The 25,488-nt window shown below is 46.2% G+C and overlaps 2 protein-coding genes across 5 annotated transcripts; both read right to left on the bottom strand.

Moving 5' to 3' along the window:
• Window positions 1-505: 505 nt before the first annotated feature.
• On the bottom strand, window positions 506-8,623 carry si:ch211-151h10.2 (uncharacterized protein LOC567699 homolog). 3 transcript variants are annotated; one of them, XM_060074733.1, is made up of 9 exons: window positions 7,708-8,622; window positions 6,487-6,621; window positions 6,150-6,202; window positions 5,740-5,881; window positions 4,794-4,906; window positions 4,106-4,289; window positions 3,058-3,141; window positions 2,315-2,416; window positions 506-1,677 (listed from the first exon to the last, which is right to left on the bottom strand). In XM_060074733.1, exons 2-9 carry the CDS (start codon window positions 6,523-6,525, stop codon window positions 1,336-1,338), a joined length of 1,059 nt encoding a protein of 352 aa, XP_059930716.1. In that variant the 5' UTR covers window positions 6,526-6,621; window positions 7,708-8,622; the 3' UTR covers window positions 506-1,335. The 3 variants fall into 3 exon arrangements, with proteins under 3 accessions (XP_059930716.1, XP_059930715.1, XP_059930717.1); XM_060074732.1 differs by having other exon boundaries at window positions 6,487-6,745; XM_060074734.1 differs by having other exon boundaries at window positions 1,355-1,525; window positions 6,487-6,745; window positions 7,708-8,623.
• Window positions 8,624-8,630: 7 nt separating this feature from the next.
• On the bottom strand, window positions 8,631-23,462 carry prdm10 (PR domain containing 10). 2 transcript variants are annotated; one of them, XM_060074731.1, is made up of 23 exons: window positions 23,255-23,462; window positions 22,014-22,133; window positions 21,414-21,575; window positions 21,031-21,084; window positions 20,813-20,917; window positions 20,273-20,441; window positions 19,536-19,777; window positions 19,246-19,446; window positions 18,830-18,902; window positions 18,162-18,279; window positions 17,330-17,441; window positions 16,858-17,181; window positions 15,546-15,887; window positions 14,723-14,878; window positions 13,904-14,083; window positions 13,424-13,534; window positions 12,793-12,993; window positions 12,171-12,311; window positions 11,651-11,821; window positions 11,179-11,316; window positions 10,858-11,032; window positions 10,463-10,560; window positions 8,631-10,152 (listed from the first exon to the last, which is right to left on the bottom strand). In XM_060074731.1, exons 2-23 carry the CDS (start codon window positions 22,083-22,085, stop codon window positions 9,946-9,948), a joined length of 3,552 nt encoding a protein of 1,183 aa, XP_059930714.1. In that variant the 5' UTR covers window positions 22,086-22,133; window positions 23,255-23,462; the 3' UTR covers window positions 8,631-9,945. The 2 variants fall into 2 exon arrangements, with proteins under 2 accessions (XP_059930714.1, XP_059930713.1); XM_060074730.1 differs by having other exon boundaries at window positions 20,273-20,447; window positions 23,255-23,461.
• Between the last annotated feature and the right edge of the window lie 2,026 nt (window positions 23,463-25,488).

Consider the following 25,488-nt stretch of genomic DNA (forward strand, 5'->3'; position numbering starts at 1 on the left):
CCCCCCCCCCCAGGGGTCAGGTGCCCCTCCTTCCATCTCTGACCCTCTGGTGCCAGCCAATCATAAGGGTGGAAGAAAACAGTGTCAGATCTCAAGGCTAATGCCCGCGGCGCAACGTCAGCCCCGTCAAGCAAGGCCTCTGGCTAGCATAGCTCGGCTTTCTTTTTTTTAAGAGGAGGAGAGAGAGAGTGAGTCCAAAATGGAGTCCAGAAGTTGCCCTAACTTTTGCATCTTCGGAGGCAGTGCTGCAGGAGACAGAATTTGGATCAAAGGCACATTCATGTGTTCCAGAAAGGTCCGGAGGCCCGCTCCATTTTTAGTAATAACAGAATGGCTTCCAGTGATGACCTTTAACCCCACCCATCTACATTCCCCCCACTCACCCCCAAACCCCCCCCCTCCCCCCCCCACCCACCCCCCACTCGCTTTCCTCCAACCTTAAATCCCTGCTTTGAAGCTCTCAAATCATGTCGTCCACTGCCTCTGATAAAGGGAGACAGGACTGGGGAAGGGGAGGGGGGGGGGGTGGGCGAGGAAATGTCTGGTATTGCTTAAAACTTCTATGTTTTTCCCCCTCCAGGCTTTCGGACGTTGGGGCCTTTTTATTAAAATCATGGACATATAGGAATCCATTTAGCTTGCAGCTAACTGCTAAAGTAGCTCTGTCACACTGGATCAGGGTTCAAAGCGAGCAGCAAATGAAAGAGCGGGGGGGGGGGGGGGAATTGCATATACACTTTTCATCATGCGCTTCAAGTTTAGAAAACATTTCTCATTGAATTAGTCTCATACCAGAAAAATATGAGATGACCCTCAATAAAACTTGGAAAATAGTTAAAGGAAGAAAAGGGCTTTGGCAGAAAATGGTTAAATCATGTGCAGGAATGTGTTTATAGACCATATGGTGAACAGCCAGAAAACCTGGCTATCTCCTCATGAAACTAAATGAAGAGAAGCGTCTGGATGTATTGAATGAGACGCGTTGTCTTTATGGTGATGGTTGAGCAGGTGACTGCATGGATCCCTGGTGGTGTGACGCCCCCTTGTGTCTGACAGTTTAATCATTCTCTGAGGGCATCCGATTTGTAATAAACCAGGCTACTCTGAAAAGATAAGCAGCAGTACAACATAATTTGTTTTGCAGAGGGATTAATTCGAAGACGACGCATCATAACAATCATGTATTAAAATAAAACTTTGAAAAGTTACAAATAAATACATGCAATACAAGTAAACAGCAAAAGTCAAATGATCAACACTTGAAAATGCTACACGCATATAAGTTACTCTGACGCATGCCGCAGTGCAACATTTTTAAATAACATAAAATGAGAATCATTTCTTCTTTCCAGATTTCCGAAGGCGTCCAAAGGCGGAGGAGAACTGAAGGGCTGACCTCTCGCAGAGGGTTTGGGTGATATCCTTGTCCAAGGAGGGGAAAGCCTGGTTGGATTCGTCCAATGAGGAGACAGTGACGAAGGAAGGGGCGGGCTCAACGTGGCAGGGGCCAATCCGACCGGCAGCCCTGGAGGAGGAGGAGGAGGAGGAGGAGGAGGAACAGATTGGGAGGCCAGTGGATTGTCCGTCAGGAGCCCCCCGTTCCAGCCCGTCCAGGTGGGCCTGGAAGGTAGAGGTCTGCTGGTCCACAGACAGGAAGTTCTCCTGGACCTTGTCAAACTGAAGGGCGGAGAGATACATAGAGGGGGGGAGACACAGGATAGGTGGGAGAGGGGAGGAGGGAGAGAAGAGAGAGAGAGATAGAGATGGGGGGGACAGAAAAGAGAGATGGGGATAGAGAGATTGAGAGGGGATGAGAGGGAGACAGACATAGGTGGTTGTGGGAGAGGGGAGGACGGAGAGAAGAGAGAGAGAGATAGAGATGGGGGGACAGAAAAGAGAGATGGGGATGGAGAGAGATTGAGAGGGGATGAGAGGGAGACAGACATAGGGACAGAGAGCAGGGAGATCAGGAACAGAGAAAGAGAGACCAGAGAAATTGGGGGAGGGCAAAAGAAGAAATAGGAAGGAAAAGGGAGAGCAACAGAAGGAGAGAAGGAAAGAGTGAGATAGAATGACCAGCAGGCAGATATATCATGAGAAAAGGGAAATGGAAGTAGAGTCATAAAAAGAGGCAAAAAGTGATTAATTGAGAGGCAGAGTATTTCACTACCACTTGGAACTTTATGTGCTTGTATTTTTTTTATTTTTGTATTGTGGGTTATATGTGTGTGTGTGTGTGTGTGTGTGTGTGTGTGTGTGTGTGTGTGTGTGTGTGTGTGTGTGTGTGTGTGTGTGTGTGTGTGTGTGTGTGTACCTGCTCGATGTTGGACTGCAGTAACAGCTCCGTCCAGACTGACTCGTTGCTGCAGCTGTCGCTAACGTGAGCGCTCATGTTTATGTGAGTCCAGGTCAGCTCCTATCACACAGACAGTACCTCAACAACCATCCTATTATAATGATAATAATGGGGTCCTGTCTCGTTTACCTGGGAGTGCATGGCAATACCAGTGGGACCACCCAATCCTAATGATGTATACATTCACTGTCAGACATTGGATTAAAGAGGCCATCAAATGTATCTCATAAATATTTTTGTTGATACAGTATTATATATATTATATATATTTTTCATTGAATACAACTTTAACAGTTATAATCGCCTTTTAAGACGTAACCCTATTTAACCAAGGGGCCAACTTCACTCACTTGAATGCCCTTCTTATTTGAAGGCCTCCTGCTGGAATTTCCCTTCAAGGATTAATAGAGTAATATTATCTTGACTCAATATGTTCATCTGACCCTGGTTATAGACTGAATGTTGAGAAACAAGGACAGACAGGGAAAATGAGGGAGGGAATTTTACATTGAGTCGTTTATCAGACGCTTTAATTCAAAGCAGCTAAACACCAAAGTGCGGCTTAACATCGAAGCGTAGAGTAGTTATAAAAATACTCCTAATGCTACATGACCCAGTTTCAGCAACACAACTGGACAGAGTGGTAGAGGAATCATAAGCATTCTGGTATTTTTTCGAGTTTGTTTGGGGTAGGAAGCTACCTGCAGCAACTCAGTGGTTTCCCTCTGGTGGTTCTGACAGAGCTGAAGTCTGGTCCGGTACTGATCCACCATCCTGGACACAAACTGTCTCACACACATAAATACAAGTATTCAGTTAGCTTGGTGGAGCTTCTGTCAAAACAGATGTATGGGAACCCACCAATATAATGCATGTTTAAGCATCTAGGAACTATGAACTCAGATGTCAGGAATACAAGATCTAGTGTACAATCTCAACCTTTATATTATATATGTAGGAATTTGACAGTATTTAGAAAAAGGTTATAGTAAAACGAACACAAGCAAGACAGCAGCAAGGATCACAGGCTATAGGACAACACATTCACATCTGAACACTGACAGAGGAAAACAGGTGAACGCAATCAACTAATTCTGACTAATTAGGACTAGTTAGGCCAGTAAGTGGAATTGGAAAAGACAACGACAAATACTCAATTTATCTCTTACTTTGTTGCGTTACCAAAGTGAATCGTTTATTTAAAGGTGGGGGATGTTTTAGCTTAGAGGTTAACCAATAAAATACCTCCTAGCAAGTTAAAGTGGACTAATGGAATCAGATAGCTCAGTACAAGGTGAAATAAAGCCATGGCAGTATGTTGTCATGGCAGTATGTTTATCTACTAATAATATTCAACATCCAATTTATATATTCAAAAACGTCTATATTTCAACGTCTTTCAGGGCCTTCTGCTGTATGCGAACATTGCACATGTTAACAGCACCTTATATTCAACTGTGTTTGTTTAACTAAATTCTTCTTCTTCTTTTAGTAGTTTAGTTTATTTATCTACTTTTATTTTAAGCATATTTTGTGTGAAGGGAACTTGCAAATTAAGAATTTCATTGCCCAGTGTAAACTATGTTTCCATTGTGTATATGACAATAAACGATCTTGTATCTTGTGTCTTGTATCTTGTCTGACCCTGTAATAAACCAACACAATCTTTCAACAGAACTCAACAGGGATCTCAACCTCCCCCCGGCCCCTCCCTCCCTCCCTCCCCGTTCCACGGTCCCCGATGGGTACCTCTGCCTCAGCCTTGGTGCTGGCCAGATCCCCCTGCTGCCCCTGGCTCCAGTCCTTGGTGAGGGTGACCCTGGTGTGGAGCTCCTCCAGCTGGGTCCAGAGGAGCTGCAGACCCCCCAGCAGGCCCTCCACGTCCGCCTCAAACTCCCCCTGCGCCCGTAGCAGACCGCCAAGCGTCCTTGTCCTGTCCGAAACCGGGATGGGGGGGGGGGGGGGGGGGGGGTGGAAAGTGTGTGTGTGTGTGTGTGTGTGTGTGTGTGTGTGTGTGTGTGTGTGTGTGTAGGCATGCGTGTGCGTGTGTGTGTGTGTGTGTGTAGACGGTTCCTGGGGTTATTCCCTTGATGCAGTGTTTTCCCCCAGTTCCATACACTGACCTTGAAGAGAGCAAAGCCTTCACTTCACATAACCTTCTCTGTTTGCTATTAATATTTAGTCGTTATGCAATCGCTTTAATCTAGGCGCCGAGCAAATTGAATTCAGATGCCGTAAGTCGTTAATGAGCAGATCAGGGGTTTAGAGCATCTTGCTCAAGGATGAGTAGATCACAGACATTGGGGTTCAAACACAGAGCCCTTTCGGTTGGATCAAACCCTCTATAACCCATTGACTATCATGCCCCTCCTCCCTCGAACACGACACTAACTTTCTTCTCCTTCTTCCAAAAGCCGTGTTGGCGGTGGAACCTCACCTCTGATGCAGGTATGCGTTGAGGGCCTTCACTCTCTCCACCAGCGCGAGGGCCTCACAGTCCGACCCGGCCGCTGGGAGACCTTCAGCCCCCTGAAGGGTCCGGGACACCCTCTGTAGGGAGAGAAGAGGAGGAAGAGGAAGAGGAGCCTGTTAAAGGGGTCAGAGATCAACAGATGGTGGAGGGCAGTGCTATGACTGGCTGACACAGCAGTCCATGTTGATGACGGGTCACTGGATGCCTAACGCTAACCTGATAATTAATGGCATGGATGTTGTATGTTTCTTTGCTGGGAATTTAATATCAAAAAAATGAAGCAAACATTTATTTGGTCAACAAAAGTGAGGGAAAGATTTTAAAAAGTTACTTCTAGATTTGAAAGCATAGAAGTTGTTTTTGAGATGACGTCAACGAGAACCAAAACAGATTGAGAAAGAACAAAGTGTAAAGGGACTCAAACACGATGTTCTAACAGGAGAGAGAGAGAGAGAGCGAGAGAGAGAGAGAGAGAGAGAGAGAGAGAGAGAGAGAGAGAGAGACTCAATGTCTTCTGGTCTGGGGATTAATGTATCTGACAGAATATCAGTGTGTGTCTGTCGCCCCAGCCTAACATAACGTGCGCTGTGCATACTGAAGTGTGTGCGGTACGTGACAGTGTATCAAACCAAATCAAAACTTTGCAGTAGCTGGGACTTTTCGGCCAGAAAGTGCATTACAACATGCACACCAAGGGAAACGACAGAGCAAGAAAACAAGCAATGAGTTTAAAATCAATAATATAATCTGAGTTGCATATCATTTTGAGTGATGGAATTCTCAATGAGGTTTGGCACCTCTTTTGCGAGAGAGGCCTGATAGCATCACGTTCTAGGATTAGGAGAAAGCTAATCTAAAACTGTGTTTTTTTATTCGTTTTTTTGGGGGGGGGGGGGGGGGTCTGTCGTACCTTGAGCCTGGCCAGGAGAACCTCTACGTGGGGCAGGGTGGGGTGGGAGAGGGACTCCTGGAGAACACAGAGCAGCAGGCTGTCTGTAAGGGCCCGGGCCAGGGAGACTTCTCTGCCTGGTAGGGACGGCTCCTTCCTCACCCTTGGTGAGTAAGGACACCCCAGGGGTACACACCGCTCGTTAAGCTGTCCCCCCGCAAATTATTGTCGTGGCTTCTATGGTCCGTATGAAACCTTTTCTTTAACAGATTACAATTACACAATTAAAATGTGTGAATACACGTATTTAGTAGTAGGCCTATGCTAACCAAATATCTAATATGGACTAATTTTGCCTTTTAGGAATAGAAAATGGTCCTAAGTTTAATCGTTTAAATAATATTGCTAGTTATGTTTTAAAGTTGCCTTACCACGAAAAATGTGTGTTTTTCTGATCTGCCACCGATTCTGAGCAAAGCACCATCTTAACGTCCAAAAGCAGAAGAAAGGATTATCAAAATTTTATAATCGAACGGCTTATAATATATAAACAAACAAACTAACTTTATTTAGAAAATATTAAGTTAAGTTACTGTTAGTAGCACACTGGATGTAATTACGGATGGATGGACACAAACAAGGCCGTAAAAGTGGTCAAATAAAAAAAGGTCAAATAAGGAACATGCTTGTAAAAGTGTATGATTTACGGGACAGTTTTATTGAAGACGTTTTATTTTTGAGAGCGTAGGCGTGTGTCCGCGCACTCACCGCCTTTCCACTGCGCCACAGGCTCTTCTTCAAGAGCATGGCACAAGCTCCCAGGCCTGCTAAAAGGCATCCGGAGCACAGTATCCTCCACGCCACTTCGGCCAGTCCGAGAGAAGGGTGCAATGGCGCCTCCACCTGGCAGAAAGACCACATCACACACACTAGTGCTACAGCGCACCAGCTTCGCCGCGATGGACAGCTTTCCCTCCAGGTCAGGAGCCAGAAGGCGCGATCAGGTAGCTCTTCAACTTGATTTACACTGATAATGATGAGAGAGAGAACTTTTAGAAAGAACACGCGGGTCACAGGCAGAGTGACGTAATTAGACAACGCGTGTTTGAGATTGAAGTCGAGCTAATTTAGGAAATCAAAATCATGCTTATATTGTGAAATCACTACAGCGCATCAGGCTTACTCAGGGGAAGCAAATGTCTAAGTGTATGGCTGTTGCTATGTTGTTCTTAATGTGATTCGTTGTATTATGAAAAATGAAAACCACTGAAAAGAAAGAAATACTTTATAAAACCACCATTCAAATTTACAGCCCAATATTTGGGCAACTCAATACTTAATTCAACTCAATACTTTTACCATTCTGGTAATGCGTGACTTCTGAAACACTTCCCGGTGCTTAGCTTATCGCCTATTAAGTAGCCTACACAAACAGTCACCTGCTTTGAGCAATGTGTCCGACTGGACCAAAGACCCACCTATCTCTCTCTAAACAAACCACTCTGTTTATTGAAAGCAGAACGACAGATAACCACAGAATTAGGCTTATGTGTGTTTTGTGTACACAATCCTTTACTCCAGATATTACAGTCTCAATGGCCACAACAGCAGCAATCCCAACTCTCACAAGGAAGACATGAAAAATGGCATAGCAGCCAAAGTTATAGTCATAGTAGGGTAATAGCAAACCAAAAGTCAGAGTTATAAGCAAATGATATAAAGCAAAGAGTGTTTTGTTTTTTTTCCTTTCATGAATCACAACTGTCAGCATTTCTCTCTCCCCCCCCCCCCCCCCCCACACACACACACACTCTGTCTCCCAGACAACCAGTTCACCCGAGGAGACGAGACACCTGTCATTCAAACATCACCTGTCATTCAAACACCTGTCAAGCGTCTCACCAGATGCTGCAGGATAGCTTTGACTGACACGCAAACACAAACGCAAACACAGACGCACACAGTACACAGACACACACACACACACACCTGCTCACTGCCTCGTCTCTTGGTGCCTTCTTTAACTCATCCCACCGCCTCTCCATCCAGTTACCCTGGCAACGCAGACAGGTCGCAGTCCGCCACACGCAGGCGTTTCAATGAATGGATCCTGATCAATTAAGGGCCGGTCGACGCCATCCTAGCAGTACACAGATCCGCGTTTCACCGAGTTTGTCGTCGGTGTCGAGCTTCTGATGCTGAATCTGTGGGCAGGCAGCTAGCCTGTCCAACGTGGCAACCCTGTCAGACTGGTTCCCCCGGGGTGATTCATTTATTTGTCTTCTTTTCCTACATTCCATCCGACTTGTAATTCACGCCTCCCCGGGCACTATTGTGCGAGAACCAGGGTTGGGCCTCAGCCAGCTCCAACCTCCCTGATACCTAAGCCCCAAGTGTAAAGGAAAATTAATTACTGTTCACGAAGCGTTGTTCACACATACTCAAGGTTAGGCGTCTTGTAGCCATCGTCTACTACTGTAGGCTAGACTAAGCTAGTCGAACCCTGACTCCTAAACCCTGGACTGAGGCCTAACACTGGGAGACTTACCCTGGTTTAATACGCCACGTTCTATTCAAGATGTTTATGGATAACTATATTTTGATTGGGCGACGTGAATGCTTTTACAGTCACACCTGTAAGCCACTTTGAATACAAGTGGATTTAAATGTGTAGTAGTTGCTGTGGTGTTTATATATCCAGCAGATTGGAGCAACAATTGGTGGTGATACAGATACCAAACTATTTAAATGATATACAATTAAACACTGAAGGTGATTCTCCTTCCTTCATAAGAACTGTATGTCTGATGAGTCACATAAATGTATGCACTATAAGCACACGTCACACCCACTGCCAAATTGTACCAACATAACACTGCTAAAAAATATTTGGAAAATAAGTAACAATTCAATAGTTTTTGATTACTTGAAAGTCATCAAATCTTTAATGAAACCCGCGGAAATCCATTATATTTGAACCATCCTTAAGAACTCTGTTTATGTCTTCCCATCGATTTCTTTCAACATATATTCAACATTAAACAAAAATTTAAGGTTTCAGAAAAGTCTTTTTTCCAGTCACTTTGTACCAGACAATGTCTTTGTGGGATGGGAGTGATGAGTAGAACTTTAATTTGCTGCCATTTTTACAACAAAATGATCTCTGGCCTTGTAGATCGCAAAAATGTACTCAAAAACACAAGAAAACAACCAAAGACCAATTCAGCATGTAAACAAAAAAACGATCAGTTATTTCCATCAACACAAAGTAAAACAAAACTCACAAACTAGTCCTATTTCAACCGAAACTGAGGAAAAACAGAAGTGGAAAATATAATAAGATTGCAAAACAAAATGTCTGAATAATTACACGAGACCCGTATTGGAGACAAGTCATGTTGAGCATGACGTACCTGACTCTACTTGTTCTGCTCCTACTTTTCCTCTCTTCAAAGCATTATAGTTTCAGTTTTTCTGTTGTATATGTGCGAAGGGGTTGTGCAATAAGGCAGGCAACACCATAAGATCCAAGGAACCATTTAGTAGTCTCCTTCACAACAGCTACCATCTTTGAAATGACCTTTGAAAATGGACCAAAGAAAAAAATTGCCACAACTTCGTTCCCCACCTTTTCACATATTTTGGAAAAATTATCAAATGTATTTTCCAAAAAGTAATTAGTTATTGGGCGAGTAACGCTGTTCCAACTTTCTCCAGTACTCAGTAGTGTAGGAGGCAGAGTCAAACTTTAAACTAATTCCTTAATTAAATCGTTCATGGTTATGTCTGTTGTCAACTGCCTTTTAAAATAAAGGTCCCATAAAAACAAAATCAATGGTTAACGAAAAGGCTTCGCTAGCTTGCAAATAAATCACGATTCTGGGAAAGGTAACTGACACATAAAACTGGTCATTGGTTTCATACCCTTAAAGACACCCCCAGGTCTGTGTGGTTGCACCTGTGTGGTACCAGTGTTTGCGTCGAGTTCGTTGAGTGTGTGTGTGTGTGTGTGTGTGTGTGTGTGTGTGTGTGTGTGTGTGTGTGTGTGTGTGTGTGTGTGTGTGTGTGTGTGTGTGTGTGTGTGTGTGTGTGTGTGTGTGTGTGTGTGTGTGTGTGTGTGTGTGTGTGTGTCAGTGGCGCGTGATCGAGTGTGTGCGTAGAGGCTGCATGCAGTATCAGTTCAAGTGACTGGCCCCCAAAACAACAACTGCTACGCTACAGGTGGGCTCAGGGCTTGGTGATGTGAACTTCGCTGGTGCCGCTGCCATTGGTTGTGGTGGTGATGATGTACTGCGTGGTGGGCTGCTGATTGGCTTGCTGCTGCTGCTGCTGTTGCTCGGTTGGCTGGTCTGCTTGTTCCGGCGGGGGCGTCTGAGACCCGGAAACCTGCTTGGTCTCCAGGTCCGACTGGCCGTCTGAGATCACGTAGTGGGTCTGGAGAAACACACACAGATGTAATGCATTTCAGTCATATATTTACAATAATACTGTATATATATATATATAAAGGTTTGTGTTTCTTAAAGATTATAACCGAAGATGCCCAGGAGAAGATCGACTTCAACAGAGTTGTACAAGGATTATATGTTTCCATGCATTCGTCCAGTTTGACTCCTTGCAGCGATCCAGGTTAAATTCCTGAATGCTGTTGTGTGCTGCTTCCTCCCAATTTCCTGTCTTTCTACCTTTGCCTATAAAGGCACCAATCGCCTGCAATATATCTTCCAAACATGCTCTGGCTCACCGTTTTAACCTGGCTGCTGTTGCCGGGGGCGCCCGCGGTGCTGGCCTCAGCAATGACGTACTGGGCGTGAGGAAGAGCCATCATCTGGATCTCAGAGGCTGCAGGAGAACCAGCCACAAAACACATCAATACGCGTAACAAACACAGTACAATAAAAAGCGACACAAAATCAATACACTAACACACGTAAAAGCATACGTAGGTTGACACATGAAACACATGAAAACATGTGTGTTAACGCGTTAACACACATAAATACACACGGAAACACACAAATACAAACACACGCGCATAAAGTAAACCATGAAACACAGGCAAATAAACAGCCATGTATACACACGGACACATAAACATTCACAGAAACACTGAGCCCAGCAGACTGGGGGTGTGCTCACGGTAACCACGGTAGTTCCAGTTGCTGGGGATGTATGCGTGCTGCACGGCGCCTTGCTGCGCGGCGGGGCTCTGGAGGGCGTGGCTCTGGGTCAAGGTGATCGGGGTCAGCTGACTCGGACTCATCTCCTGACCCGTCTGCTGGGAGGAGGCGGGACTTAGAGGCTGGCCAGCCACCTGACAGAGGGAGGGAGGGAGGGAGGGAGGGAGACAGAGACAGAGACAGAGACAGAGACAGAGACAGAGAGAGAGAGAGAGAGAGAAGGTGAGTTTGGCTTGTTGTCAACGAATCAATAGCTGGCGATCACCGGTCTGATGTTTACCTGGCTGGTGTTTTGGGTGGTGCCGGTCGGCTCGGAGACCTGGATCTGCTGAACCTGAATGGAGTGCTGGCTGTAGCCGTGCTGCTCGTGAAGCTGGCTCACATCCACCGTGGCGTTCTGAGAGTGCGGTGAAGAAGCCTGTAGCAAAAACATTTTTTTTTTCGGCCAAATAACAGAAAAACAACATTAGGGATTTTTATTTACAAACTGTTACAGTCATAGTAACATAGCCTAAAAAACTCAATCCATTTAGCCATATTATCATTTTTAAATAAGGTATCATAAAGCATAACCTCTCAGTAAGTAATCCTACACACTAGGGCTGCCACGGCCAAAGAAGACAACGAGATCATGTTCTTTTTGGTTTCTCTCCATCTCCTCCGGTGCATTCTCCAGGAGCCCAGGTACTAGTAGCTACACTTCCATCCACTTCCATTCAGACCAACGCTTGACTCGGCCCGCCGTGTCTCACCGACGCCACCTGCACCACCTGGAGCTGGATGTGCTGGGACTGGGCCAGGGCGCCCCCGGCCTGGGCCACAGGGATGTACTGGATCCTCTGGTAGTCCCCCTGGGCGGTACGGTAGTCTGTGGTCAGCGTCTGGGACAGCTCCGTCATCGCCTGGGTCAGCAGGTCCGTCGTCTGCCCAGAGAGAATTTATAAATAAGAAAACCTGAATCTTCCCTGAGTGAGGGCGATATAAGCTCATCCTTTAGAGTAATTAAAACAGACTCCCCTTCTGATGATGGGGCCCTACGGTATTAAACAGGTCCGATATAATTGTATTCATTTGATTATTAAATTTAGGCCTATTTTTGGCTTTAAAACCTTTCACAAAACGACTTCTTAGGCAAGAAATGTTATTTTGTAGATTGTGGCCAAGCTGTGCCTAAGCTCATCTCTGGGTGTTTGGGGAGGTACCACGTCTCTGCAGGGGGTGTAAGGAAAGAGAAACCGGCTTTGCTCTAATCGACAGCTTTAGGCCCCTCACCGCCACAGACTCCGCGGTGGTCCCGTCGGTGTTGATGACGGCGGGGGGGCTGCTGATGACGGCGGCGGCCGGCATGGGGGTCTGGAGGGTCATCTGGCCGAACTCTGGGTGTTTCTTCCGGATGTGCTGCACCATCTTGGTCTGAGAGCAGAGCACACAATCACACAGGCTGAGCGGGATATTTAAGCTGCAATCTTGGCTGCGATCGTTTTATTTAACAGTTTCGTATGTTATCGTTTTAAAAGTTACAGCAAAGACGTAATTCTAGTCTGAACACTTTTTTCTGTGTGTTTGATTGAGTGTCAATGCTTCGTTAGGATTGCTACCTAATTTCGCAGTACTCTGTGCAATCAAAAAATAGATCTACAATGATTTTATCCTGGATTACCTAAAAAAGGGAAACATTGTATGATCAAAATAAATCAATACGTTTGAAAGGCACCAAGAATCATTTTCGTGTGAACACTATGATCCTAGCGTTTACTTTTACCGTACGTCAGTTAAAGAGTTCCCAACACAGAGTTCCAGAACATTCCAGCCCGCTGCCTGGTACCAACCAAGAACTGGACCGAACCGGACTGACTCTGTTCAGGCCGAGGGGGGGCGACCACTAAATGCTCACCTTGCTGCTGTACTGCTTGGCGCAGTGCGGGCAGCAGACGGGGGCCGAGGCGATGGTGCCGGTCAGCTGGGTGTGGGTGCTGAGCATGGGGTCGGGCTCTCCCGGGCCCGCCGGCCGCAGCTTCCTGATGCTGGGCGGAAGCTCGGAGCCGGGGTGGTTCTTCAGGATGTGGGCCTTCCTCTTGCTGGCGCTCTTGTACACCTGCGGAGATACGGGGGAGACCATGGTGTCGCAAAGGCTGGGTTGGCTTCGCTGTAGGGACTCAGGATTTAGCTTCGTTTATTAGAACGTGATGCATCAAATCGAAACCACGACAGAAAGTAGAAGCATGACGTGTGAAAGTAGGTTGTATCCGTGGATTCAGGTTCTTTTGTAATTTGTGAGGCAAGCTAATTGACACCGGCGGCTACAAAACGTTGGCACAATCAAAGTACTTCTGCCTGGCAAATATAAAAAGAAAGATATATCCGTTTTCTGAATACTAAACTGACTGCAGCTCATCAAGCAATCGAGTGTAAGATAGGCGGTGTTTAAGGGGACGGGCGTCGTGGAGAATAGACAACACGTAGTGTGGAAAGAGAGATGGCACGATGCTGTCATTGCAGAGGATAGAGCGAGGAGACTGACGCACCTTGTCGCAGTACTGGCAGAAGTAGTCCCTGTTGGGCTTGATGATTGGCAGGGTGAGCTCCGGAACGTCGTCGATACTCATCTCCGGGTGTCTCTTTGACAGGTGGTTCACCTGCACGCCCCAAGGCAAACACAGACACGTCGTTGGAACGGAGGTTCAACGGGAAAAACTGAAATCAACCTTTTTATGACTGTCTGCTCACTAGGGCTGATTCAAAGAACCGTGGCGTATTGTTAATCTGTTGAGACTCAGTTAGCTGAAATTGAATAAATTGCATTTTTCAGTGGATAAATCGAATGCAGGCTTTGGGATCTCATTTGTATGCACAATGGGTGCATGTGAACCTGTAAACCGACTCTCTCCTGCAGAGCCTAAAGGCTATTCCCAGGTAACATCGCTTAACCCAAGATGGCCGCCAGCTGCAAAATTGCAAACTGCCGAGCGCTCGACGTGCGTTCAAGCGCGTCATCAGGGTCTCACCAGCATCCCCCGCCGGCGGAAGCCCATCATGCAGACGCGGCACTTGAACATGAAGCTGTCCAGGTCGGCCGTGGGCACCTTCAGCTTCAGGGCCTTGGACCGGTGCACACGGTCCGCCTTCTTGGCCTCCCGGTCGGGGTTGTGCATCCTCTGCATGTGCTCCCGCAGCTTGTCCTTCCTCTGGAGGGAGGCGCACAGAGGAGGAGGAGGAGGAGGAGGAGGAGGAGGAAGAGGAGGAGGAGGAGGAGGACAGCGTAAAGCAGGCAGGAGGTTCAAGATTAAAGTTGAGTTTGTCGTTAATAGCCATTAAATGCTCAAACTCCAGGCATCCCCAACCATGCAAACAAGACAAACAAATAACAGTACGACCACAAGTGAGCTAAAGCTTCTCTTTGTTTAAAGAGACAAAGACAAAAAGTGACAAAATAACAACATACAAAATACTGCAAATTTCTGGAAATTAAATAAGCAATAGTGTCAAGATCTATCAAACCTTTTTTTTTTTTTTTTTTTTTAAAGTTGTACATAAGGACAAAGACACACTCTGTGATTCTTTCGGTTGTCTTGCAAAACGCAATATGAATTCCATGAATTGATTGATTCATGGATATACCTTGATCTAAAGTGCAACAATTATAAAAATGCGGCAAGAATCAAGTGACAGAGGAGGGCCAGAACACACACACACACACACACACACACACACACACACACACACACACACACACACACACACACACACACACACACACACACACACACACACACACACACACACACACACACACACACACACACACACACTCTACATCCCCTCACCTTGAACTGTTTACCACAGGAGGAGCAGAGGAAGTCCTTGCGGTCCGAGTGTCTCAGCATGTGCAGGCGTAGCTTGTCCGGCCGACAGAAGGCCTTGTCGCAGTCGGGACACTGGAAGATCTTCTCTGAGTGGAAGCAGCGAATGTGTTTCTTCACCTAGCGGACGGAAGAGTGACGCGTCCATGTTAAACAAACACTGTGAAGACACACAAACAGGGTCGTTTTGAAAGTCGTGCTCACCACAGAACTGCTAACGCAAATTTAGAACGCCACAATTTAACTTAGGTTGAGTTTATCGCCTTTCATTCATATTCAAACTGAAGAGGAGATTGCTAAATGAGAAGCTGTAGATATCTATTTGATGATAATTTATTTTGGAATGGTCTCATTAAAAGGTCTGGATCATGTTAAGGATTTTTAGCATTATGAGCAAATGTGTATCGGAGTTAAAACAACGTGTGTGAGGAGGTAGAAGTAGTGCTGCTCGATAATGGAAAAAAAAATCATAATCCCGATTATTTTGGTTGACTTTGAAACCAAGATTATTCAAATGATTATTTTTGAGTTCGAAAAAGTGATGCAATTATTCAGCAGTTCTCTCTTTGCAAAAAAAACCACTTTGTCACCAAGAACCCATTTCCCCTTAAAAAAATACACAAAACTCTCAAATAGAAAATGTTAACATCGAAAATAAATTACAGAAATGTATCCAGCTGATCCATTTCTATAAAAAAATCGAACAAATATACTCATATAAATAAATAAATAAAATAAAAAAATACTTTCAACTCGACTACATCCACTCCGCCAGGTTCCCCCATACCTGGATGAAGTCGCTGAAGCACTTCTTGCAGGAGGGGCAGATGAAGCAGCCGTCGGGTCCGGCGTGCACGCCCACGTGCTCCTTCAGGTGGTCCAGCTTGTCGAAGGAGTCGGGGCACAGCAGGCAGGTGTACGAGCGGTTGTCCATGTGCAGCGCCAGGTGGATCTCAAACGCCGCGTCCGTCGGGAAGCTCTTGTTGCACAGGTGGCAGGCGTAGGCGTCGCGGCCGTGCACCCGCAGGTGCTGCTCCAGCGTGTCCTTGTCCCGGAAGGCCTTGCCGCAGTGCGTGCACTTGTAGGGCCGGAAGCTCTTCCGGATGAAGAGGTGCTGCAGCGCTGCATTCTGGGTAGGGTGGAGGGGCCGCGGGGGGGGGGATGAGGGTGAAAGAAAGAAAAAAAGGGAGACATTTAGGGAAAGTGTGGGTGATTAAAGACGAGGTCGATTCAGAAGGTGGCACGTGGACTGTATCTAGTAGGCTAGGACATGGGAGCATAGGAGACACACAGACAGACAGACGCACAAATAAACAGAGGAAGGGGGGGATGTCTTATGAAGGAGGAGGAGGAGCAGGAGGTGGCTTAAAGGACGAGAACAGGAAACAGGAACAGGAACAGGAAATGACGAGAACGTCAAGCTTCTGACCCCGACTCCCTCCTACAGCACCGCCAACCTACCTGCACGTCAATCTTTCAGCCGCACAATGAGAGAGAGACACACACACACACACACCGTTGGTAAAGCACAGCGAGGCTAGCACAAATCCACAAAAACAAAAGCAGGTCTTGGGTAGCAGTGTTGTACCGTCTCGATGATCCCGTCGTGGGTGATGATGTTATCGACAGTGAGAACTACGAAAGGATGTCCGATCTGTTCAGGGTTGCTTTGCATTCCCTTATTCTATGACGCCCAGTCGTGTGTGTGTGTGTTAATCTCTGTCGAGAGTGAGAACTGTCATGAATGTCGACTTGCTTTGATTGTTCTGAGCCTAGTATTGACGTCGCTTTGGCATTGTGTCTGCTACATGAGTCAATGTTAAATGTGACATATAATACAACCGGGTTGTGAGTGTGATTACCCAGTGGACTGTAGCAAACGATGCTCATCTATCCGTCATACATCTAGGTGGACACGTCCACTTGTGATGTCAGAAGAGGCAGATCTTTAAAACGGCTTGTAACAGCTCATCACACTCTCACACCCGATGGTATAATGTGTCCCCTTTAATGTTGGGGTGGCATCTGGTGCCTTTCGGGCTGAACGCAGTCGAACCGTTTGGCTGCAGAACACCCAGCCACAGCTGCTGCAGGCTCACCCGTATTCGCTTGGCGCGGCGCAAGTCCTGAGAGGTCAGGTGGGGGTCGGCCGCCCCGGCGCCCTCCCCGGCGCCCTCCCCCTGCGACGGGTCCTCCTTCTCCTCCACGACCGGGGGGACGTCCGGGCTGGCGGGCGGGCCGGGGGGGTCCGCCGCCGCTGCCGCCCCGGGCTCCTCGGCGGAGAGCGCCAGGTGGTCCGGGGTCTCTGAACCCGTCTCCACCTCCGTCTCGAGCTCCACCACCTTGAGGCCATTCTCGCCCCCGTCCATCCCGCCCATCCCGTCCTCCAGCGAAGGCTTGCCGCTCAAACCCATCATCTCCTGCTGCAGAAGATAACAATGATGTTATCATCAGTATTTAATCATCCGTTTAATTTCATTTTCCTATGATGGTAGACATAGGACGTACGTCATACATGAGCAGTCCGAAGCAACCCGCGCCCTACCGGGTGTCTCTCTCTCTCTCCCTTACCGATGTCTCCACCAGGGGGTCCAGTTCCAGGCGGACGAATTTGGGAGGGCGACCAGGTCGTCTACCCGTGCCGAACCTCTTCCTGCCGCGACCGCGCCCTCGACCTCTGGATCTGAAGCGAGCAGGAGCGCAGGCCTTTAGTCTACTAGGTTGGTATCATATCAGCTCTGATGTCAACGACTGACATGTCACGTCAAGGTGAGGTCATTTTATAATAAAGATAGTAACCTTGTTATTATCACCTAGGAAATATAGCCAACGGCAGCATCTTCTCTCTGGAGCAACAACAGCTACACACATGTATCAACTACATAGAAGAGGAAACCTAAACTCGAATTGTTTCATCCAAACAAACTGCGAGAGTGTGGATGCTAAAATGCTAGACGTCAGCGCTAACGTCACAGTTAATATGCGTTAGCAGTTGACAGCTAATGGGCGGTCGGCCGTCCAACCATTAACTTATATTGCAAAAAGAAAAGCTGAAAAAGCATAATAGTTTAAAAAGTTGAAAGAGTTGAAAAATGCAGAGATAGCAATCATGTCGTTAAAGAGCTAGACGTTTTGAACGTTTTCAGAGTATGCAGGACCAGTTAACTGCACAAAAAACAGGCAAACGAAATAAAGAAAACTTTTGAAAAGCAGTAGATGTGCTTGCAGTAGCAACCACACTAACTACAAAAACACACAGAGTGTGCGCCAGTCCCTAAAACACTCAACTGCTTTGCAGTTGTCGTTTTTTTTCTGTATTTTCCGCTGATGAAACAAGCATCCACAGGCTGGTGAAGGCAGTGCTCTGTGGAGAACCTCAAAGGAGAGTGCAGCCACAGGTTACCTGGTGACGGAGGTCAGCTTCTCGTCGTGCATGTTCAGGTGCTGCTGCAGCTGCTCCGAGCTGACGAAGCGCCGGTTGCACTCATAGCACGGCCAATTCTTCTCCTGTTCCCGCAACACTGGGGGGGGGGGGGTGACATGACAGGAAGTGAGGACACGACACTTAAGGAGGTCGCTCTCTCATCGGTTATGCTGGATTGAATTTACGTCACTTTATGGAGTTGGCACCGGGTGATTGGTAGCACCGTGTGCTTTGACTTGATTGGGGGGTTCACAATAATATATAGAACCACCTGATGCCGCCGTTTCAATTACATTCAAAAAGCTTTATGGCACGACTATTGTTTTGAACAGTATTACCGATGCATTATTTATCTTTCTTTTTTGTACTTGATGGAAGTATGTTTTCTTTCCCTATGAGAGTTTTGTACTTTGTTATTGCATAATAATAAAAATATATATATATATATATAAATACATTGCTAGCCAATCAAGTCGAAGCACACGGTGCTACCAATCACCCGTACAGTGTTTTGGGAAACACTGGGTCATTTACATTACATTCAAAAAGTAAGGAAATCTATTTAAATAATAGCTAATTCTCACACACACACACACAAATAAACACAAACTTTTTTTTTTGGTAAATAAAGCCATCAGCCTCCTCACCCTTCCTCTCCTCCTCCGTCACGGTGTGGATCTTCTGGTTGACGAACTGGGCGTACGACGCGGCGTACCACACCTGCAATGACCCCCGGGTTTGAGTTATCACCTGTCATCAGTCAACCACACCCAGAGGTACAACTGCCAGGAGTGCAGAGCCCACTTGAGCTAGGGATGTAGAATAAATCTAATTTTGTTTGCGAGTTCTTTTTTCCTCCATGCTTTAATCTTTTAGTCTATTTGAAATTTTTAATGTGTCTGTTTTTTAAGGGATCATTTAAAGTTCTCAGTTTCAAAGTTTTCAGTTACTGAATTAAATGCATCATGTTTTCAAACTAATATAATTTGTTTGAATAATCGTAACTTCAATATTGACCAAAATAATCGTGATTAGGACATGTCCCACAGTCGAGCAGCCCTACCTTGAGCTCCTGTTTGGGCTGGATGTTCTTGATGGTGGTGTAGAATATCTCAGAGCCATACTGATAGGCCACCAGGTTCTGCTCCAGGTGATTCTGGGCGGGCCTTACGAACATCATCCAATTACAGCTGTCCTCGTCGGACAGGTCCACCCACGATTCGTCCGTCTTCTCCCCGTCCTTGTCCGAGTCCAGCATGCAGAGCTGCGGACACACAGCGCAGAGGTTCACATCGTTGACCGAGCTAGCACGGCTAGTTTGAACCACAGCTAAGCAGCTCCACGCCCGCACACCTTGAGGTGAATGTTGTGGTCTTGTAGCTGGCTCTCGGGCACCAGGGGCCCCTCCAGGGGGCCAAACTGAGTGCGCTTGGGGATGCGTCGCTTGGAGAACACCCCGCCCATGAAGCGGTCCATGTAGAGCAGCAGGGGCAGGCTGGCCCGGGCCTTGGACACGACCGGGCGGTTGGGGAGCGGGTGGAGGGCCCCGTGCTTCGGACACGCGGATGGGTGGGCGCAGCTGCACTCCTCGCACCCTGAGGGAGAGAGGAAGAGTGAAAGTGAGGGAGTGAGTGAGAGAAAGGGAGAGACTAGGTGTGGATGGGGGGATTCTGAGTCGACAGAAGTGATAATGACTTTCTATAAATACAACCGTCCTAAACATTAGGTTTGACTTTACGGCTGCTGTGGTTAATTTAGGTTACATTGTAATCCTAACCCTCATCTCATCTCTTGTTTTATCATATCATAATGATGGAATTATTGTCAAGATAGTGTAAATCGTTTGACGGCGACAGAGCACTTTGTCAATATTGTACCGGTACTTCTTTTACTAATAATATTCAACCAACTTATGCAACCGACCCGGTTGAGCTAAGTTAAAATTTAAACTCAGATTAAAACGGTCACACTCATGAGGGTTGTAGCAAAACGCTCCAACATCTAAACCGACAACTTGACAACGGGCACGAAAGGAACCAATGAGGCGACGCGAGCCCCGAGCGCGCTCGGAGGTCGAGGCGGTGACGTACACAGGCTGTGGGGGGTGAAGGGGAGGGGCAGGCGGGGCTCCCAGTCGTCCAAGTCCGAGTCTTCGTCTTCGTCCTCTTCTTCATCAGAGTCCTCAGTGGAGTCCGTGGCCCCCAGGGGACTGGGGGGGGCCTCCGCCATGTCCGTCATGGAGGACAGGGAGTTGGACATCTGCTCCTGGGACCCAGGACATATTCAATTTGTTTTCAACTTTATTGACAAGAGGTTTAAAAAAAGGTTGTTTTGTTTTACGTATTTTTCCGTTATTTTTTTTTTCAAGTTTCTAAACAAAAAATCGAGAAAGTGTCGAATTCAAGAAGAAGTTCGTGCAATGTGAGCCTGCCTAGAAAAATTAAAGTCTGTTTAACGTTTCATTTTACATAGTATCGTTGAGAATTGAGATATCAATGCCCTGGTATGCTTCTTGACCCATCCTTTTTATTTTTAGATGAATGTATGAATGGATCAGTAAATAACCGGATTAACATTCACACATCTTGAGGCTAGTGCACCACGTGATGAACCAAGGGGTCCGCCGTTACCTGGGAAACGGGCTCCAGGAGGGCTTGTGGGTCTTCCGCTACGTTGCTGAGGACGTGCAGGTTTGCAGCGTTCATGTTCTGTCCGCTGGGCAGCAGAACCGTGACCTGCCGGGGAACAGTACGGGTCGTCAGCTCGGTCTTTAAAAGGGTTCAATTACACTTCTACGTCAAACAGCGGGCTTTAGGTGCACCGCAGGGCTCAATTCCGGGACCCCTACCTGTTGAGTGGTTCCATCCTGTTGGATGTAGGCTACCTGAGGTTGATCTGCAAACTGGAATAAGAAGAAGAGTTTTAGGCCCAATCCCCTTTCTACCCCTTACCCCTTCCTCTTCCCCCTCCCCCTTGTTTTGAAGGGGTAAGGGGAAGGGGTAAGGGGTAGAAATGGGATTGGGCCTTAAGCAGATGTGTGATCATATCAAGAACGTTTTAGTCATCATGTGTGCGTTTGCGTGTGTCTTACTGTACCTGGGATCCGCGAGTGAGCGAGTGAGTGAGTGAGTGAGTGAGTGAGTGAGTGAGTGAGTGAGTGAGTGAGTGAGTGAGTGAGTGAGTGAGTGAGCGAGCGAGTGACAGTGCGCGCGGGTCTACACGTCACCGTACCTGGGATCCGTCTGCAGGGTGTATGTACACCAGGGTGTGTTCTGCAGACTCCACAGAGGTGTAAGACCCTCCGTCTGCAGTGTAGACCACCTGCTCCTGGCCGCGGTCCTGCTGCTCCCCGCTGTACACGATCTGGGCCACCGCCCCACCCTCAAAGTGCACCTGCAACCAGGGGGCGCGCACACACACACACACACACACACACACACACACACACACACACACACACACACACACACACACACACACACACACACACACACACACACACACACACACACACACACACACAGTCAGCTCGCACCCCACTCATCATTGTTATTTTTGCTTCTTTTTCTTTTCTTTTTTGACAGTTTTAGCCTGCATCAGCACGTTGTAGCGTGTACATTCTGTGGACCCTTTACAGACATAAGGTGAACCCATGCACTGGATCTTTTAGACTGCTTTTAATATGCACTTGTCTGATGTCCCTCTATAAAATGTCTTCATGACCCGTAACCCCGGACCATGCAGAGGAAGAATGAAGAAGGAAGTTCATAACTGAAAAATATATTTAATTAGAATTTAAATTAATTGAGGGGGTCATCACCCACAGCTCACCTGGGTTGCATTTCCCGTGTCCCCGTCTCCGGCCTGGCTCCACGCGGCTGAGGGTTCTTGCTTTGTTTCCATGGCAGCGTGGTGCCCCTACCTGGCACCTCTTGACCTATCGAGCCACTCCTGGAAGAGGGATGTCGACAGATGAGACGGTTTAATGGTAGTAGTGATCATACAATATTGGGAAATATGCCTCAGATCATAATCAGTGTGATAAGACAATGGACTACACATGTATTGGGATCTTACTTACATATGCTCTACATATAGACCACATATATGTGAAATATGTTTATTCATTATTTTGAACATGTTTGGCAAGCACCGTAAGATATGCAAACAGGATTGCTTATGAAAGCTGCGGCGATATTTTCAACTGAGGGTAATTTGTTTAGCATGGAGCGCTGTGTTGATCAATAAAGAAACGGGACTAGGTTGGGAAAACCTGGGGATTCTGACAGCCTTAAACGTAGGTGCCGATGTGAATTTGGCGTCTCCAGAAACCATGCACTTTGTTGGCAAATTGCATGCAACTTCATACACAGAATGGTCAAAGGAGCACTGCAGTAGGGGTAAGCGAAACTCATAGCCAATGTTTGGCTGTGAACGAGTAGGCAAACAGAGCCAAAATGTTGCTGTATGCCCGTATATCAGACACAATGAAATGTTGCGAGTGAGTCAGCTGATGAAGGTATAGCAGTTCGTTTAACCAATAATGCATTTAATTCCCCCCTATTTTAACCCCACAGGTTCGCAGTCCCAACCGGACCATACCACAAAAACCAGCGCTGTAGAAACCCGGGCAAATTATGGCACGGCGACATCAGCGTTATAGCCGTATATGCGCGAACGAAAGGCCAATCTTGGTGATAAATGTTACTATTCTGGTTCGCGGCATGGGTGGACTTCAGCAATTTACACAAAAACGCCGTTAAAGAAGCAAAGGCGAGACTATTTAGTCGAGACCCACCCGTCCCCCCCATCCTAGTTGAGCCCAGCCTCGGTCTGCTTGGGAACAAGGAAGAACCATGCAGGCTCCATTTTGGGTGGGACTAACAACGTCCACACTTACAAGGCCCCTGCGACTAAATATTTATTCTTCTCGGGTCACTAATGCGCCGAACCATCGTGGATATTTCGTTCGCCAATACAAAAATTACGGATGGGAAATGTAACTGTTAGACCGATGGCGAGGCAATCGCCAATTCTTTACCATTTAGTGAAAACGATGAAGTTGTTCTTACCTCAGAATGGTAGCTGCAGAGGCGGCTGCATTGCATATTAACATAACCTTCCTAGCAACCCGCCCGATCTCTTCTTACGATTGGTGGAGGTTTGGTTGACTGACAAAAGTCATACATGTATATTATGTCTTTCTAATTCAACCTTATGGACTATGAACCAACTGTACTACCAATGTTCTACATTGCAATACATTAAATAACCCCAAAGAACGGGGTAATGCTTCAAATGCTTCGAAACTTAAATTGTGGATACATTTCTTTCCACCAATAGAAATAAATAGTCACCAGAGTCGACCAATCGAATTAATGTATTCTCCGGTGTCACGAAAGAGTCTTTACAATCACAACAATAACCTGGGCGCTGAAAATACACGCTCTTATGATGTCAGAAACCAATCTCTGACATGAAATATCTGAAAGTCATTTTCCTTGATTATTTTGGAGTTCATTAGAAGAGTTCACATCATGATACAAATGTACATTTGGTGTTCACGAGTCATGATTTACACTATCTTGACAATAATTCCATCATTATGATATGATAAACTACAGCACACAGTTTCGTTCTTGACCAGAGGGAGGCCGTCCTACTATCTTGCATGACTTGACGATTTAGGTAAATTGCATAGTTGCATATATCCAATACAATTGCAGACTTGTATTAACAAGTTACTTTTAGATGTAGATAATACATCTCTCAATATACATTAGAGCTATATTGCATACGGTGAGGGGTGACCTATGGCTATTTACACAGCACACAATCATTTGTCTGCTGTGGACTTGCAAAGCCTTAGTATAATTTTGAGGTATAATAACTAACATAATAGCCTATTAAAACTCAGTAAGTTATATCATAAGTGATTCCCCTAGTAGGCTTTCCAATCCAGATAGCAATCAAATAACAAATTACACTAATTGACGGTGGTTGCTGACGCATATTATATCATGAGCCATGGATGGGATTTAGGGGAATTAGGACCTACATCATCCATCATCGACCTAAAAAAAAAAATATGTCACTCTGCTTTAATTCTTTAACACTAATTCAATATTGTACTAAATGTAGCGTCATAGCAGAAAGTACAGAACAGTAGAAAAAATGATACATATTAATGTGTATACCTTACTATAAGGTTTATGTATTATAATAATAATATTGTATGTTTCTAAAATCTTTCTGAATTTATATTTGGATGTCTATTTTCTTCTCTTTCCTTGATTTATTAATTTTGTCGGATTTTTTCTAGATCTACTTGTTATCCCGTGAAGCACAACTAGTTACTAGTATAACTTTATCTCGTCGCCCGATGGCGCAATTTGTTGCATTCAATAAACTAGAGGAAATCTTTGCAGGCAGCAGTAGCAGCAGCAGACTAGACGCGCCACCGCCACACAGCCGTAGTTCACGTTTCCACAGAGGACACGCACACGCTCTCTGTTGGCCTGCGACTACAATAATCCTTTCGATCTCTGGCAAAAATAAGCGGAACACGGCTTGTCCCACTGGTCTGAACAGACTTATTAGATCACCACTGGATTGGCGATTGGTCTTCATTTCAGTCTGGACGTGAACATTGAAAGGCAGTCTACAGGATACTACAAGTTATTTACGGCAGCACAACCGGAGATCCCTGAAGATGGGTTCAGTCCCAGCGATATCTGTCCTTATTTTGGGCATCGTTGTTCCAGGATTGGCTGGTTATATTGAGGTATATATGCATGCTTTTTCTATTTTATGTCCCGGTGTTGCTATGTTAGTCTCTGGCTCTTATTCTTGACTTTGATCCGAACTAGAGTGCTCTCTATGCCCAAAAGGAAAAACAATCCTTTACAACATGTTTATTATCTGTGCGTTTTAGGAATGCGTTACATTGCTTTAGTGATCTGAATTGGTTTATTTGCCAGTCTTGCTCACTTAACTCTATGATACGTAACTCTGTTAGAAATTATACCTTACATTTTTTGTAGGCTTGATTTGATTTTAATCGTTTACATATCTAACCATATTTCTTGGTTGCTGTGGTCTTTACAAGCGTCTAAGGGTCTGCAATGCCATGCCCTAGTTAGGCCTATTATTCAACCTGTGGTGTGGCAGTTAAGTTCATGTCTGCAGATATAGATTGTGCGTCTGGAGTTGGTACTTCGTACAGTGTGGGGCCGCAAGGGCTATAGCACAACGTATAACACGCAGTAGAGCTCAAGTGAAGAGACTTCTGCACTGCCCCTGGGTG

The sequence above is a fragment of the Gadus macrocephalus genome, chromosome 16 (genome assembly GCF_031168955.1).
Source record: "Gadus macrocephalus chromosome 16, ASM3116895v1".
Lineage (NCBI taxonomy): Eukaryota > Metazoa > Chordata > Actinopteri > Gadiformes > Gadidae > Gadus > Gadus macrocephalus.